Genomic DNA, 16,901 nt, shown 5'->3' with positions numbered 1-16,901 from the left:
AATTTCAGCAATTTGGTCAACCCATTAGGCGAGCCGTTGCGTAGAATATTTAGGATGGGCTATTAAAGGGTTAATGTTTCCAGGATCAGCTCGTTTAGAAAGTTCCCGGTTATGTCCTTATGTTGTCCTCACCCCATTCCCCAAGATTGTAAGCTTCCGAGCCGGGCTCTCTCCACCTAATGTATCGGTTTGTCTTAGTCTCTCAATTCTCGTCTTGTCAGACCCCTTGAATATAAGGCTTAAGATGTTAGCGCTATATAAATAAAATATAATAATAATAATGTCTAGTTCCCACTGCAGCCTTTCCAACAAAGAATACATAGTAAAGCATTCTTCAACCTCTTAAACAAAATAGCTACATTTGGGAGAAGCTGCAGATCCAGCACAATTAATTCTGCTTAGCGATCCTCCTTAAAATGGAATTGCCCATATCCAATATGGCTGACGCTATTTCAGTCGACACCCACAGGCACTGGCCTTAGACTTGCCCTTACTTAGACTGAAGGGGTTAGACTTCCGGTTACTTTCGGAAACCTGTTCGGGCAATTGGGCGGAAGTGCCAATATGGAATATGGCGGTGGTGGCACCGGTTAGTTGTAGACGGTGATATCCTCAAGTGTTAGCAACATGCCGATCCAGGCACTGGCCGCTCGCGTTATATTTTATCCCACCTTGTTATATAATGTGTTTATGAGGAAAGTAACGGATCGGAGGTGGTACGATAGGATAGATGAGACGGTTATCTTAGGAGCGTTGCCCTTCAGGAGTATGAATGAGAAGGTGAGGGCGCATGCGCCTTTTGTCATATGTTACATGTCACTGCGTTTAGTATAAGAAGAGAGAAAGTGAAGTTGTCACCATGGAAACTAAGGAAATGTACCTGCTGATTGCTCCCCATTTAGAACTTTGCTCCAGAATTGCTCATTGCAGACATGGCCATTTGCTTATTTATTGAAATTATGTTTATTATGCTTTTATTCAATATTCATAGTCTTTTGAATGCATTCACAGTGAAATAATCTATTTGATCTCTAATGGTAACTGCATTTAATTTATAAAGGTTACAATATAACATTTTGCTTATTATAAATATTTATATATTGTCCTTCTGATCGTATTACATACAGATAATGGTTGGCCAGCTTTTTATGACACGCAAGCCACCGGCCAAGCATCATGAGATTTGCAATCCAACGGCTAGAGGGCTTTGTCTTTCCCATCCGTGATACGGAACGTATAGCCTATATTCTATAGGTACTTCGAGCCTCATTCATGGAGGAGTTGTCCTTGATTGACTGCAGCCCATGGAAACCCATTCTTACCTGAATAACTGTTGACTAGAACCTGTCTTTGGTCGTTGAACGTGCTCAGGTATGATGTCATCTGTGAATGTTATGGTAACCTATGTGTATGTGTTTTACAGTTAATTAATGAGGAAAACGTCCACGGGGTTATCACGATGAATGAAGAATACGAGACCAGGCTGTTGTGTAACTCCGCTGAGGTAAGACCAAAACTTGCAGGTTGGTATGGTCCAAGATCCCTCGCCCTATTCACTGCTGGTGGTGTTTGCCCTGATTCAAGCACTTATCAAAGTTCTTTCTTGCCAATAACTGGCTGCTTCAAGACTTAAGCCTGTGTTTAAAAAAAAATAATGAAGTCTTAATACTCATATATTCGACTACTTACCATGTACGTCAACGTCTTTCTCTTTACAGCAGTGGAACGCTTTGGGTGTAGAACAGCTGCGTCTCAGCACCGTGGATTTCACTGGGGTCCCCACACTGGAGAACTTACAGAAAGGGGTGGCATTTCTTCACGAGCACCGGAAGAAGGGTAACAGCGTTTACATCCACTGCAAGGCAGGCCGCTCTCGCAGCGCCACCATGGTAGCTGCATACTTAATAGAGGTGAGATGATTGTGGGGTATCTAGCATTAATCGGCTACAGTTCCATGTCTCTTAAGATACAGCATGAGGGTATTTCAGATATCTGTTTTAATAAATCGATCAGGTGATATGCTAAACCTCTACATGTATGTTCGAGGTCTTTGGAGATCCTACCTTCCAGGCAACACGTGGAAATCGCTTAAGACTGGAAGAAAGGAGCTTTCATCTTAAACATAGAGAGGGTTCCTTTACTGTAAGGGTGGGTAAATTGTGGCATCGATGCCATCTGAAGTCGTTTTGGCCAATTCAATCATTATATTCAAAAAGCATTAGGGTATTTTTCTAGATATGAAATGCATCCACGCGAGTAAATGTGATGAGCCCAACTGCCTTGGAGTCAAGAAGGATTTTTTTTTCCCTTTTGAGATGACATTACTGCCTCAGTAGGGTTTTTTTTACCTTCTTCTGGATCAACTAATAGGACTTTGTGTAATGGTTGAACCTGATGGACTGTGTCTTTTTTTTTTTCTTTCTACCTGATTATGTAACTATATAACATCCAAAAATAGTTACCGGCACGCCAGGGACTTCTTTAAATAATCACTCGAGAAACTGCAGTTTTCTAATCAACGTTTCAGTCTGTTTATTAGACTTTCATCAGGACATGATTATGTAACTATGTATAAAATAATCCAAGGGATGTACATTACAGATGAGCTGACTTCACCACACTCCCCAGGATATTAAATCATGGGTAACTACTTGTGAATTCTCACAATCGGCATTCATAAGATAAAACTGGTTAGCTGATCATGGTACGAGCCAATCTGTCTGGAAAATATTCACTAGAGTCCAACTGAATAGAGGTTCCGAGATGTAAAACCAACTCAAGAAGCTCAATATTGAGTAATTATTAGGATTTTTTAAGGTGGAATCAGCAGTCACTCGGCACCCTCTATGTACTATGAGATCAGTCTATTTTCCTTCTAAGATGGTAAGAGGTAGGCATTGGCTGGTTATCGGTTTGGTTTGAGTGATGCTTAAGCAAAACCCTGGTTTGTCATAGCTTTGTTCTTGTATTCTGTTAGAAAATGAAGATATCAGCTTCCAGCATCGTTAGACTACTATTTCAGAACAATATTCATCATCGTGATACCTAGGAATATTTAAGTGTCAAGTTATAAGAGAAGTAGCTAAACTTCTGCAATTCTATGAGGACTATCTTCTGTTGTCTTGTATACAATCAACATGGCATTTCATTTTCACGAGTGTTTTCATGTTGTAGTTTAAGTACTATTTTCTTTCCCCCCAAGTACTACAGAGAGCCATTTACATTTCTAGATTTATTCACAAAACCATGAGTTGAAACGCTTAATTTTACCAATGCATTACGAAGCGGAGTTTCTCCTGTAAGACGGGGGCTGCCCCTATCCGCTGGAACGCTCTCCCGCAGTCTATCCGTCTTTCTCTCTACCTTCGGTCCTTAAAACGATCCCTCAAGTCCCACTTCTTTAAGGACGCCTACGAACGTACACATTACCTGCCTTCCTCCCATCTTCCTTTAGCTCACCTTTCCTAGTCCCTCTCCTGCCTCCAGAAAATCCATATACTAGTGCGGCTGCTCCATCCCTAACAGAGGCACTTTTACCTCCCTAACGCCGTCAAGATTGTAAGCTCCTTTACGCAGGGCTCTCCTCGCCTCTTGTTTCGGTAAGTCACAGTGTTATGTTATGTACTAGTAATGTCCTGTTTATCCATTTTACTGCTCTGCGGAATATGATGGCGCTATATAGAACAATAAATAATATAGCGGAGCTGAGTTGGCCCTGTAATAAATTGTAAACTTGGTGAGATGATATCCTACACCTTGCCAACAGTTTAGTTAATGATCCCATGCAGTAGAAGGGTATGAGTTGTATGAAATACAGTTATGATTGTCAAGTGTCTTACCCCATTCTAAGTAACAAATGGGACAAAATCTGAACAATCAGAAGCCGTCTTACACCAAAACTTTGTCAATCTACACAATTCAGCAGGAATAACGGAAGACTGTTGTTTTCTTTCTGTAGAGACACAAGTGGACCCCTGATTCTGCAGAGGCTTTTATAGCAAGCATAAGGCCGCACATTATCATCCGAGACTCACAACACCAAGTGCTGGAAAGTTACTACAGCTCGGTTAACGACACCAGAGCCCCAGAAAGCGGAGGCTGAAAGCGGAGGATAATATGTGTCCTTGTGACAAATGGAACTCAAAATGTCAAACCTCACCCTAACAAATCATAGAAGATTCGCATCTTCCACGTATAAACCCAACCGGGACCTCTGGCTTGCTTCCAGAATTTTCTGTAAATGCTTTTAATGGATTTTCTACAATTAAACATAGTCTAATAATCACATTTGTCCAAATTTCACTTGGACATAAACCATGGGACCTAAAATAAAAATATTAAATTTGATACATAAACAGAAGGTATTCCAAAATAAACGTTACTATAAAGAAAACAAACGTAAGTCATGTATTTTATTACTATATTCGGCTTACAACAAATTCAGATTCAAACAGCTATTATAACATACATTATAATTCAGATAAAAGATTTCTACTTAAGCCTATACTCAGACGTGTCTTTGTGCACGATCTGCTCGGCTGTCTACCACCAGGTATAAATGACAGATGAAACCCTCCTGAACTGTATGTAACCTGAAACTCAGTGATATCTATCTAAATATATATCTATCTATCATATATATATATATATAGTGATAGATACCGATATATATATATCATATAAAATGGTATTGGGTGGCCTATCTGCTCTAGTAGAGAAGGTAAGTGGTACTCGATGTTCAGAATAACAGGAACGTTTAGGTGTTACCCAGATAGGGTCTGGTTCATTTGGTTAGCCGGTGTGTGTGTTTTGCTGACTGTTCATAAGGCAGATGTCCGGTGGAGGCACGCGGTTAGCGGATCAGCTGGACGGCGTCGGCTTGTTCTATATAACAGATTGCATGCACCGCATAAAAGATTTGTAGGATAAACACGTGTAGAATACTTGGTATGGGAGCATCGCTAAGTCCTATTCACATGCTATATTTTATACCCTTCCCGTGATAAATCAGTCACTAATAAATGCACTGCATAGATGGGGTACATAAATACCTGTACCCCCGAGACACACTCCTAAAAACGTGGGGCCGTGGAGTAGATATACACACTTGTAACAAGTATCTGCTAGTCTGTACAAATACGCATTTCAAAGAACAACATAACACAGATTATAATTTGACGACGGATGTTTGAGCCCTTTAAAAGTACTTTGTGTAATATGATAAAAACTTCTCGGCTCGCTTGTGATCCGGCAGCTAATGCTCCCCGTATACGGGAGGCTCGGTTTACCCTGCCCGGTGCGGATTTACATGTCAAGCCATCTGACCCCCAAACAGAAGAGTTATTACAGCAGATCTGGCATGAACTGTTTACATACTAAAATGAGTAATATGATGTGATGACCATCGTCTGCACAATTAGTCCTCCCCATGAGGTCTCCCCTATTAAGTTGCTGGTTGTTAACTGCTCAGGCAGCCTTTTTTAAGGGAGATATCTGATGATTATTGATTAGATGATTCTGGCGCTGCCGATCTAAACTTCCATGAGATGAGTTAAAAAAAGCCCTGGAATTACCTAAACCTACAAGAAGCAAGAAGTTCAGCGTCAGAAACACATTACAGGTTCAGCTTTCCTGCAAATGTATAAAAATCAACATATTTAAATGAGTATTTTAGAAGGTTCTTTGATATATATGTTCTGATAAATATACAACATACATAGCGTATATATATATATTATTTTATAAATCTCTACAAACTGTTGGCATACTTTAGTATGTATTATGTGACCTGCATACTGTGTGCATTGCATCATATCCACAGAAACTACATAATGTGCACAACCATTCAAAAGTTTGGGGTCACTTAGACCTTTCCTTGTTTTTGAAAGAAAATACAATTTTGTCCATTATAAATAACATGAAATGGATCAGAAATCCAGCGCAGATGGGGTTAATGTTGTAAATGATTATTGTAGCTGGAATTGGCTGATCGTTAATGGAATATCTTCATAGGCATACAGAGACCCTTTATCACTCCCATCACTCCTGTGTTCCAATGGCCCTTTATCACTCCCATCACTCCTGTGTTCCAATGGCCCTTTATCACTCCCATCACTCCTGTGTTCCAATGGCCCTTTATCACTCCTATTACTCCTGCGTTCCAATGGCCCTTTATCAATCCCATCACTCCTGTTTTCTAATGGCCCTTTATTACTCCCATCACTCCTGTTTTCTAATGGCCCTTTATCACTCCCATCACTCCTGGGTTCCAATGGCCCTTTATCACTCCCATCACTCCTGGGTTCCAACCGCAAGTTTAAGTTTAAAAGGTAATTTGATGGTTAGAAAACCCTTTTGCAATTATGTCACAGCTAGAAATGTCCTTGTTTTCCAAGAAAACAACTAAGTGACCCCAAACTTTTGGATGGTAATGTATATATGTAAATATATTTTCATAGTGATTTGGATAGCAGAATGCGTAAATCACAAGTAAAGCAGAATTTAGGTCTGCTTTGGGTCATGGCTTTATTTTAAAAGGAAAGAGCAGAACAGAATAAAGATCTTTTTATATTTTAGAAAGGCTGATTCTGTTGCATATAAGACTGAATTCAACTTGATGCCACATTATGTGCAGCCTTTATTTTTGTTGTTATTCGTGGTCCAGATTACAAAAAAAAAACCTGAATAAATTAAATTACTGATGTCTTATCAAATCTGCTGCAATTCTGATTTGTATATTTTTGTATTAAAGCCCTGAGAGGTTAGATGAGCGATTTAGGTTGTTATGGAAGTGAACGCAGTATTGTATATAAAACTTACTCATTGAAAGAAAAAAATATATTATTTTTAATATATTTTGAATACCAATCCCGGTAAAGGATTTCCGTGTTTCTTCTCATTGGCTGCTAATAACTAACTACGCTATTAGCTACTTTTCCGCTCTAATCATCTTCAATAAAAATTTATTTTATTGGTGGAATCGATTTTTATTCAACAGGAAAATCCCTAAAAAATAGATTTTTTTTTCTAGGGCTGAACTAGCCAATAATAAGCTATTTATTATTTCCCAGCACACGGCTTTCTTCCTACGTGATTTATCTTTATCACGGTGTCCTCTTGGTCATACAGAAGGCCAATAATGCCATATAGGACAACGTGGGACGAAGAGAGTCCACCGGTCAGACCTTACTACTACAGCGTTGCTTTTATTAGCAGAGCTGTCCTTGTGTTGCGGTCCAAGAGATCCTCTGCTTTTCTGTTCCTATACATGTTGTAATTTTATTCATAATAAATAGAAATACTTCCCCTTTAAGCCACACATTGACCATTGACAGCCTCAACTAATCCACCTTAACGGGAAATAATTGCTCCCCCTTTTGCTTTATTTTAGGGGGTGAGCCATGGAGGAGGCTGAAGAACTTTTCACCTTACATGTCTACAGCGGTGACAAATTAATGGGCACTTAAAGACGCTGGTTCAAAAATACACATATATATATCTATAGTTAGATCTACAGATATCTATAGTTAGATCTACAGATATATATATATATATATGTTTGAATCTTGTTAGAAACGAACTTTGGAAAGACTGAGTAGCACAAAACATTTAACATGATTAAAGCCACTAGGCTGGCACAACAGATGACATTAAGCCCTCCTGAATAGTAGTATTGGTCCCGTCAACTCTTTGGAACATAGTCTATTCAGATTCATAGTCTATTCTATTAAGATTACAGGCTGCTGGGTATACCGCGAGTACCGGGATCACGCCAGTAAAAACTGCAGGTTGGTCAGCAAAAACCGAATGCCGCTGGTTACAGTCACCACGGAGGTGGCCGGGTTCAGCTTGAAGGTGTTGGCGTCCCCTTTCTTGTAGTGGTCTCGGAACACATAGATGCAGCCATTGCAGCTGGCGATTTTCCACAAGGAGGGCCTGGAGCTCCACACCTCCGGCAGGCAGAGCCGCGTGAAGCTGTCTAATAACGGATTGTAACAGACCAGCGGGTCTCCCTCTGCAATGATAAATATCAAATCCTTGTGTACTGCCGCATGCATGCGGCCTGCAAAGGGTAGGACATACGGCTTCACGTGGCATTTCTGCGTGTTGGTATCAAAACACTGGATGAGGCGTGAGGGTTTGGTAAAAAAGTCCAGGTCATTCTCCTCTCCACCCATCAGGTAGATGAGCCCGTTAAGGTTCACACCAGCCGCTCCAGACACGGAGACCTCTAACTGGCTCGTCTCTGTCCAGACGTTGTCTTGTACCCGATAGTAAATGACTACATTGGACAAAGAATCCTGCAGGGTCTTGCCCCCAAGGGAATAAATGGCATCTTTACTGGGGACGGATACAAGGGTGTGCTGGAGGCGGTCTCGGGGGAGAGGGGCGCATCGCTCCCAATCCATTGTCTCCATGTTGCATTTCCACATCCTCCTTGGGATGGAGCCCCCCACCACGTACAGATCAGCCCCGTGTTTGCAGGCTGCTGTGATCTGGTGGCACAAACTATTCTGCCCACTTACACTGATGGAGTCATCCTGGGCACAGTGCAGCGAAACGGCAACAGAGTGGGTGCGAGATTCCTCCTTCCCAATCAGGTATATATGCACATTCTCTCCGATTTCCTTTAAAGACAAAAAAAGAAACAGTCATTTTGGTGGCAGATTTAAACCGGTCACGACTTACTTTCCCAGTCATGGTACAAAAAGAAAAAGCCTAAGTATATTGCTAATGGCCAACTTGGACAGATATTGCGCAAGGTGAACCTGGTTAATTGGTCAAGCATTCTCCCCTTGATGAGTTTCTACAAGATAGTCCCGAAGCTTCTGCTTCTTCTGCTACACTTTGTAGTTTAGGTTTAGGTTTGTCGACTTAACCTTTCAAGGCAACTTCATGCATAAGTCAGGTTGTGCTATCCAAATTTCAAAAGGAGAAAGTCTATTGTTTTGTCTGCCTTGAGGATGCCTTAGGATGAAAAGTTATCATTTTTATTTAAAAATCTTATTAAAGCCGCCGTCCACTGAAAATTTGAATGAACTTTCAAACATTGACTTTGTTGAGTCACAAGGCACCAGCCCCAGATCTTCTTTAGATGAACATCATGGGTAACTTTAATGATGTCCCTGGTTAATAATGTAGCTCAGGGTGATCTATTCTGCTTACAACAATAGAGGACAGCTAGAAGCAAAGGTGAAGACAATATAAAAACCTTTCCTACATCCATCTCCTATGCCAACATTGTCTCCTGATGGCAGCCTAGGAGTGAGAGTTCATAATATTAATATGCCGATAACAAAATGCTTACGGCACCCTTGGCTTGCACCGCTCCCCCGTAGAGTTATATGAAATAGTGATTATTTTATTTACCCTTCTAATGTCAGTTACTGCAAAAATACCAGAATGTTTTTTACCTTAAGGCTGGATAGTAGGATGTCTGAGAATTCCTCCCGCTCCTCCTTGTTGAAATGTATCCAGTTTTTTATAGCAACAGTGGGATTCTGTGAACACGGTACTCCGTCTGTTACAGAAGAAAAAAAATTAAATAATGAGCGTCGCTCAAGGAAAGCCAGAGAGAATGGATAAAGAATTGATTTACTAAGAGGACAAAACAGGTGGTGTAATAAACCTTTAATGAGATAAAAAAATGTCAAATTTCAGATATCCTCCAGAAATGGTAATTTCGCATTCGATAACCACAACATAGAAAGTGACGGCAGATAAGAACCATTAGGCCCATCCAGTGTGGACAACCTTAGTCCTCATGGTCACGGGGGCAGAAGTTGTTCAGCCTCCACCACCTCAAGGGAAGACAGTTTTACTTGGAGACTGACCTGCAATGATGTCCTTCAGGAGCCGCAAGGGCAGGTTAAGGAAGTCCTCCGTGTCGTAGAGCTGGGAGAGATGGGTTTTGGCGCAGTGCTTGGCCGCCGTGTAGAGCAACGAGTCACTGTGCTGGTCGGCCAGCCACATGATTTGCAGGCAGTTTTGGACCTGCACAGTCCGGACCAGAAAACGAGAGCACTCTTCAAAGAGCGCAGTCAGCTGGTACATATCCGCCACCTCGTACGTCTCCTGTAGCTCCTCCAGTCTCAGCTTCACTGTCCCATGGTAGATATAATCCACCAGCAGCTGAAAGACACTCTCGCTAACGTCTTGGAGCTCTATCACGCGGTCGCGGCCTTCCTTAAGGTTTGAAGCGAACATCGAGCGAAAGAAGCAGCTCTGAGCCGACAGCACCAGCCGATGAAGCTGGAACTCCTTTCCTTCCACTAGGATGGTGACGTCCGCAAACAACTCGTCCTCCATACACAGCTTCATGATGCTCTGAGCCACTCTGCTGCTGTGCGATCGATCTGTGAACGTGTACGTGACAAAATAATTCTCTTCCGAGGAGCTGGCAAGGCTTTGGGCACCGGCATCCTCCGATGATTCCATGTTTGATTCAACACCGGACTTCCACGCGCTTTAAAGACAAAAAATGAGCATTACGGCCGAGAAGATGTTTGGGGAAGGGAGAGGCACAATGGGGGTTATGATAAAAGAGCATTGTGGGGATAGAAAGTTTAAAAAGTGGCCTTATCGCCATGGGAACCAAAGGAATGGTCTAGCGGCAGGAGCGATCTACTCAACTCAACAGAGGGTAATCCAGAGTAATAATACAACTTAGATGTACACAATAATAAAGAGCAATCCTATCACCATAGCAACAAACAGAATGGGTCAATTTGCACCAGAATTGCTTCTTACAAATAATGCTTCTGATATTTTTTGGGGTAATTGTTACTAGCGGTCCTTGATTTAAAAATGGCTGAGAAACACTGAAACTTGGATCAGTGAACACAACGTGCCGTTGGAACCCAGGAGTGATGGGAGTGATAAAGGGCCGTTGGAACCCAGGAGTGATGGGAGTGATAAAGGACCGTTGGAACACAGGAGTGATGGGAGTGATAAAGGGCCATTGGAACCCAGGAGTGATGGGAGTGATAAAGGGCCATTGGAACCCAGGAGTGATGGGAGTGATAAAGGGCCATTGGAACACAGGAGTGATGGGAGTGATAAAGGGCCATTGGAACACAGGAGTGATGGGAGTGATAAAGGGTCTCTGTACGCCTATGAAGAGATTCCATTAAAAAACAGCTGTTACCAGCTACAATAGTCATTTACAACATTAACCCCGTCTGCGCTGAATTTCTGATCTAGTTCATGTTAATTTAATGGACAAAATTTGCATTTCTTTCAAAAACAAGATCATTTCTATGTGACCCCAAACTTATGAACAGACTCAGGCGCACAAAACTTTAACATATTTGCTACTAGCGATATAATGTATCGCATACTTAAAATGTCTATTGTTATCGGTCACCATATAACAACGATCATCTTCGCGTCAATTCTAAATAGAACATAGTATGGGAGACTTGTTTTGCAATGTATAGATAAAGTGTATCTGTATGCATGGAGCACAATAATTATAATACATATCCATGTGCTTTATAAAGTAATAACACCTATATAGTGTGATACCGATTGTGTAACACAGCCATATGCCATATATACATCTGTATACAGTGTATTAAATAATAAGCACTGGTATTTACACACAGATGTGGAATGGTTACTGGGGCACCGGGTCTCTATCCAGGGATATAATAAATGTGGCTCCCCTGACTGCTCCAAAGCGAATTTATTCCCCGGTAGTCATGTCCCCGAGGCCGGCATTAACTCGGGGGTTATCGCCCTCCAGCCTGCGGATTTACCGTAAACCCAGGTATCAGTGATCCTCCTCTCGCCCTCTGTGACCGGAACTCTCCAGCACGAGCTCGCACTCACCGGAAGCTGCACGGAGCGTTTTCACAGCCGGACTTGACATCTGGTTTCCGCCGCGGTGAAGTTGTCCTTGGTTGTAGAATCGGAACCGTTTCCGGGGAAATGATGTTAGCTGGAGTACGGGCGGCTCGGAGCCTACTCCGGGGAGGTGAGGGGCCACTCGGATACCTTGTATACACCGACAGGGGCATACAGTGAAAGCTTGAGTGTGCTGAGTACTGAATGTTGTTATCTATCTATCTATATATATCTGTGTGTGTGTATATACGGTATATATATAATATATATCGCAGGCACACACACACTGTCTGACTGACTGGCTGTTCTGTTCGGGGATAAAGATGAGCAGCCAGTAGCTTTGATTTGCGCCACACTTCTCCAGATGTTGTATATGGCAACTCCCATTATTCACAGCCAAATTATCCAGTAGCGGAGAATTTCGGGGAACGTAGCTTTATACCATGTGGAATGGCGCTTGTTTCCATCTAGGAAGGAAAACATGATGCACCATTTTCAGGCATTTTAATATTTTACTCAGCCTTTTTATTGAGACTTGTGGAGGGAGGTTATTGTCAGCCGCATCGTACGGATAGGAGGCTGTTATTGCCGCTGCGCATGTTTGATTCCTGTTTTATTGAGCATGTGCAAAGCAGGCATTTCGTGAGCCGGTATCAGTGCTGATGAAAACACTCAGAATTAAAGAATTGTTCACGTTACTGAAGTATTAATCAGCCTGTCTTTCCACGAAAGGCTCGTAATTACTTGCACAGTTGCCTTACGCTTTACACTACTGTTACAAAGTTTGGGGTCACTGAGCTGTTTTCATGGAAAACGAGGACATTTCTGGTTGTAACATAATTGCAAAAAAGGATTTCTAATCATCAATTAGCCTTTTAAACTTAAACTTGGATCAGAGAACACAACTTGCCATTGGAACACAGGAGTGATGGGAGTGATAAAGGGCCATTGGAGCACAGGAGTGATGGGAGTGATAAAGGGCCGTTGGAACCCAGGAGTGGTGGGGGTGATAAAGGGCCATCGGAACACAGGAGTGATGGGAGTGATAAAGGGCCATCGGAACACAGGAGTGATGGGAGCTATAACGGGCCATTGGAACCCAGGAGTGATGGGAGTGATAAAGGGCCATCGAAACACAGGAGTGATGGTAGTGATAAAAGGGCCATTGGAACCCAGGAGTGATGGGATTGATAAAAGGGCCATCGAAACACAGGAGTGATGGGAGTTATAAAGGGCCATTGGAACACGGGAGTGATAAAGGGCCATTGGAACACAGGCGTGATGGGAGTGATAAAGGGCCATTGGAACACAGGAGTGATGGGAGTGATAAAGGGCCATTTGAACACAGGAGTGATGGGAGTTATAAAGGGCCATTGGAACACGGGAGTGATAAAGGGCCATTGGAACACAGGCGTGATGGGAGTGATAAAGGGCCATTGGAACACAGGAGTGATGGGAGTGATAAAGGGCCATTTGAACACAGGAGTGATGGGACTGATAAAGGGTCTCTGTACGCCTATGGAGAGATTCCATTAAAAATCAGCCGTTTCCAGCTACAATAGTCATTTATAACATCGTCTGTGCGGGATTTCTCATCCATTTCATGATGTTTCAATGAAGATGTGCTTTTCTTTTAAAAACACTCCCATCACTCCTGTGTTCCAATGGCACGTTGTGTTCGTTGACCCAAGTTTAAGTTTAAACGACTAATTGATGGTTAGAAAACTCTTTTGCAATAATGTTACAGCCAGAAATGTCCTTGTTTTCCATGAAAACAGCTCAGTGACCCCAAACTTTTGAACGGTAGTGTATGGGTACTCGGAGTAAATGTTACTTGCAAGGACTCAATGTCACCCCTTGTCATCGTTCTTACGAATGACACTTGTTTGGGCTGACAGGCCAGTGTGGGATCCTCAGCCGCGTTTCTCTTTACGGCCGCAGCTTTCCGGTGACACATCTTGTCCAACTCTCTGCCGTTGAAATTGGATTTGACATTTATGTCCGGTTTCATCCGACATTTGATACTAGCCTTTGCGACTCCCTCTTTGGCTCTTAGAGGAATCGAGTCCTAAATTTACACACGTAGCCTCTTTTACGTACTCTATACTATGTAGCTCATGGTGATAGATCCACTGTTTGTAGATGTATTGAAATAACCCGTTGTACGGCGCTACAGAACACGATGCCGCTATATAAAACAATAATAATAACCATGCTTTGCGGTATTGTAAAATGCTCTTTCTATTCTGCATGCAGGTTCTGCTCTTCGAGTCCTGCCTCAGGTGCGATATGAGGGTACAACTTCCGAAACCAAACGTAAGTTCCTCCTCTGTGTATTTCTATAGAAATCTTACTTTCCGTTTAGTGCCAGTGGATTCCGTGTTGTTATTACAAAGAGGGCAGAGTATAGTTTAACATAACAGTTAACAATAACATTAACACGTGTTAAGACATACTGGTACAGAAGGAGAATAGAGCTCTGGTCTCGTGAGCTTACAATCTATTGACTGTGATGCTGTTTGCTTCATTCTTCAAGAACCATGTCGTTTTCTTTCTAGTATATATATATATATAATCCTATATAATTCATATCTCATGGTCCTCTCAGAGTACCTGGTGGAAGCAAGAACCGCGCAGCTCCTGATTGTGTTAACCAGGAGTAGCCAACGGGTAGATTGTGTTGTGTTTTTGTGACTTGACGTTTGTTCTTCTTTAGCCACGGTTCGCCCTGGAAACGTTGTGTTAAAAAAACAGCTGTCTGCATTCGGTGAATACGTGGCTGAGATTCTCCCAAAGTATGTTCAGCAAGTCCAGGTGAGTGATGTGCAACGGTTAGATGTTCTTCAGGTTTAAATACCATCATTTTATCTAAATCGATTTGTATCTTGGCAGGCTTGTATTGGAACGTGTTTCTGGCACACGACTCCATGACATCATTAATAACAAAAATGACCATTTTCTAATTTGTACCGATGTGGCCTTTTGGTGTATAATCCAGATCCAGTTGACCCCAATACAATTTCTTTTACCCTTTTGCAGGCTTCAAAGACGTGCTTTATCATCTATTATATTAGTTTTGTGCTAATTCTTGTACGGCTCCCTCGCTGTACTTGCCTGTAGCACTTTGTCTAGAGTTTGTTAAATATTCCTGCTTTGCACCAAACCGGCTACTTTAACACTTTTTGTTCTACTTTTACCATCTCTCTGTTTCAGGTAACATGCTTTGATGAACTGGAGATAATGATTCACCCAGATGGCGTGGTACCCGTCATTACATTTCTTCGGGATCACACCAATGCTCAGTTCAAATCCTTAGCAGATCTTACTGCTGTTGATATACCAACAAGAACTAACCGTTTTGAGGTAAAAGCACAAAGACTGCTGATTAAAAAAAATTAGACATTGCTCTGAGTAAATATACATTTTCATCTTGTATGACTGGAAACAAAATCCTGAAGTAGGTGCAGATCGTCTTTGTGAAAATTAAATCAGCCATTAATAAAATATGTGATGGCACAAAGAAAAGGGAGTAGGATCAGCCATAATGGTGTTTGCAGTCTCCTTCGGTCGAAGGTGCTGTGAAAATATTCTTATCTGACGTGGTTTGAAATAAGAAAAATATTTAAATGGAAAAAATAATTAGTATAGTTACAGGCTGTAGGCTGTTTTAAACAAGTAGGTAGTTAACTTAAATAACTGGGCTCATTTAATAAATGGTGTGTTCTTTACATTTTTTTTCTCTCGTATTAGCAACTCATTTTTGTCAGAATTTGTCAGATAGCAGTCCTATACAAATACTCTCTTTACTGAAAGGTTATTCCACGTACCAACTACATCTTTTAGTACATAAGAGCTGAGCTTGTCCTTTAAAACATAAATTCTTATGCTCGTATTATTATAGTTTTCGTACTCTGGGACTCATCGGATAAATATTTTTACGTGATGTCCGTGTCATTCTTGCCTCGTTTTTCCATCTTTTTAGATTGTTTACAATTTCCTGTCTCTGCGATTTAATTCCCGTATCCGTGTGAAGACGTATGCAGATGAGCTGACGCCCATCGAGTCGATCGTGTCCTTACACCAGGCAGCAAATTGGTATGAAAGAGAGGTGAGTCCCCTTATTCACAAAGCTTCATAACGATTGCCAACGACTAACATGGCGATGGGGAATTGTGGTTGTTGCAGATAATGTGCTTGTGGGCTAAATAGGGAGGCGTTCTTCATCCAATAGATTTTGCTCTTCTGAGACATGTTTTCGGGAAGCTCTGGTTGTCTGTTTATTACTGACTCTGTAACATAGTTTCTGAAATTGCCCCTGAAATATTCCCAGGGACAAGAGAATATTTCCCAGGCCTTCTTGGCCACAAATTATTCTGAGGATTGGGTTTAGCAGCACTGTTTAGCAGAGCCAAATCTGTTCACGGTACACAGAGTTTAGTCATCGAGACACTTGGTCACAGAGATGAAGTGCAGAAGGGATTCATTGTGTTGTCATTTTATGGATATATTTCAGTTTATGGATATATGTCAGTGTTTGGAATACTGGGAGGGGGGGGTATTGCATACCTTTTGATGACCTTGGTCTTCTAGGTGGACATCCCTGTTTGTAACAATATTTAGCCATAGCTCTGTTTTTCTCCTTTAGGTTTGGGACATGTATGGGGTATTCTTTGCCAATCATCCTGACTTGAGGAGAATCTTGACAGACTACGGCTTTGAGGGACATCCTTTCCGCAAAGACTTTCCCCTTTCTGGATACGTCGAGGTAGGGTCTTTTTGCCCCTTTTGCTTTACAAGTACACAAATCGCTAGTTTCCTTAGAAAAAAACAGATTAAGGTGTTATAAGGTCATATTTACTACAATGTGGTTGATCCTTGCCTTCCCGTAGGTGCGTTATGACGATGAGGTGAAACGCGTGGTTGCAGAGCCGGTGCAGCTGGCCCAGGAATTTCGGAAGTTTGACTTGAGCAGCCCATGGGAAGCCTTCCCTTCACACCGGGAGCCCGAGGAGAGCCCAAAGCTGGAGTCCGGGGAAAATAAGGAAGCCAAATGA

The 16,901-nt window shown here is 41.9% G+C and overlaps 3 protein-coding genes across 3 annotated transcripts; 2 read left to right on the top strand and 1 right to left on the bottom strand.

Annotated features, from left to right (window-relative positions):
- Nucleotides 1–627: 627 nt before the first annotated feature.
- Nucleotides 628–4,102, top strand: LOC149276271 (phosphatidylglycerophosphatase and protein-tyrosine phosphatase 1-like). Its single transcript, XM_089503827.1, has 4 exons — nt 628–780; nt 1,424–1,504; nt 1,719–1,910; nt 3,959–4,102. Exons 1-4 carry the CDS (start codon nt 628–630, stop codon nt 4,100–4,102), a joined length of 570 nt encoding a protein of 189 aa, XP_089359953.1.
- Nucleotides 4,103–7,766: 3,664 nt separating this feature from the next.
- Nucleotides 7,767–10,437, bottom strand: LOC149276270 (kelch repeat and BTB domain-containing protein 4-like). The gene is made up of 3 exons (XM_089503835.1): nt 9,834–10,437; nt 9,414–9,520; nt 7,767–8,627 (listed from the first exon to the last, which is right to left on the bottom strand). The coding sequence occupies exons 1-3, from the start codon at nt 10,435–10,437 to the stop codon at nt 7,767–7,769; spliced, it is 1,572 nt and encodes a 523-aa protein (XP_089359961.1).
- Nucleotides 10,438–11,934: 1,497 nt separating this feature from the next.
- Nucleotides 11,935–16,901, top strand: LOC149276269 (NADH dehydrogenase [ubiquinone] iron-sulfur protein 3, mitochondrial-like). The gene is made up of 7 exons (XM_089503837.1): nt 11,935–11,977; nt 14,104–14,163; nt 14,564–14,661; nt 15,061–15,210; nt 15,830–15,955; nt 16,493–16,612; nt 16,737–16,901. Exons 1-7 carry the CDS (start codon nt 11,935–11,937, stop codon nt 16,899–16,901), a joined length of 762 nt encoding a protein of 253 aa, XP_089359963.1.

The sequence above is a fragment of the Sceloporus occidentalis genome, unplaced genomic scaffold (assembly GCF_023333645.1).
Source record: "Sceloporus occidentalis isolate IW3139 unplaced genomic scaffold, rSceOcc1.0.p SCAF_243, whole genome shotgun sequence".
In the NCBI taxonomy this organism is placed as follows: domain Eukaryota; kingdom Metazoa; phylum Chordata; class Lepidosauria; order Squamata; family Phrynosomatidae; genus Sceloporus; species Sceloporus occidentalis.
This window is presented reverse-complemented; position numbering and strand designations above follow the sequence as displayed.

What these genes read in the sequence shown, in the direction of transcription:
- LOC149276271 (XM_089503827.1), top strand. Translation starts at nt 628, where the DNA reads ATGCCGATCCAGGCACTGGCCGCTCGCGTTATATTTTATCCCACCTTG. An exon ending in TGTTGTGTAACTCCGCTGAG is followed by an intron (nt 1,505 to 1,718) that starts GTAAGACCAAAA and finishes TTCTCTTTACAG; the next exon opens with CAGTGGAACGCTTTGGGTGT. An exon ending in TAGCTGCATACTTAATAGAG is followed by an intron (nt 1,911 to 3,958) that starts GTGAGATGATTG and finishes TTCTTTCTGTAG; the next exon opens with AGACACAAGTGGACCCCTGA.
- LOC149276270 (XM_089503835.1), bottom strand. Translation starts at nt 10,437, where the DNA reads ATGGAATCATCGGAGGATGCCGGTGCCCAAAGCCTTGCCAGCTCCTCG. An exon ending in CCTGAAGGACATCATTGCAG is followed by an intron (nt 9,521 to 9,833) that starts GTCAGTCTCCAA and finishes CTTCTGTAACAG; the next exon opens with ACGGAGTACCGTGTTCACAG. An exon ending in TCCTACTATCCAGCCTTAAG is followed by an intron (nt 8,628 to 9,413) that starts GTAAAAAACATT and finishes TTGTCTTTAAAG; the next exon opens with GAAATCGGAGAGAATGTGCA.
- LOC149276269 (XM_089503837.1), top strand. Translation starts at nt 11,935, where the DNA reads ATGTTAGCTGGAGTACGGGCGGCTCGGAGCCTACTCCGGGGAG. An exon ending in CAAATTGGTATGAAAGAGAG is followed by an intron (nt 15,956 to 16,492) that starts GTGAGTCCCCTT and finishes TTTCTCCTTTAG; the next exon opens with GTTTGGGACATGTATGGGGT. An exon ending in CCCTTTCTGGATACGTCGAG is followed by an intron (nt 16,613 to 16,736) that starts GTAGGGTCTTTT and finishes GCCTTCCCGTAG; the next exon opens with GTGCGTTATGACGATGAGGT.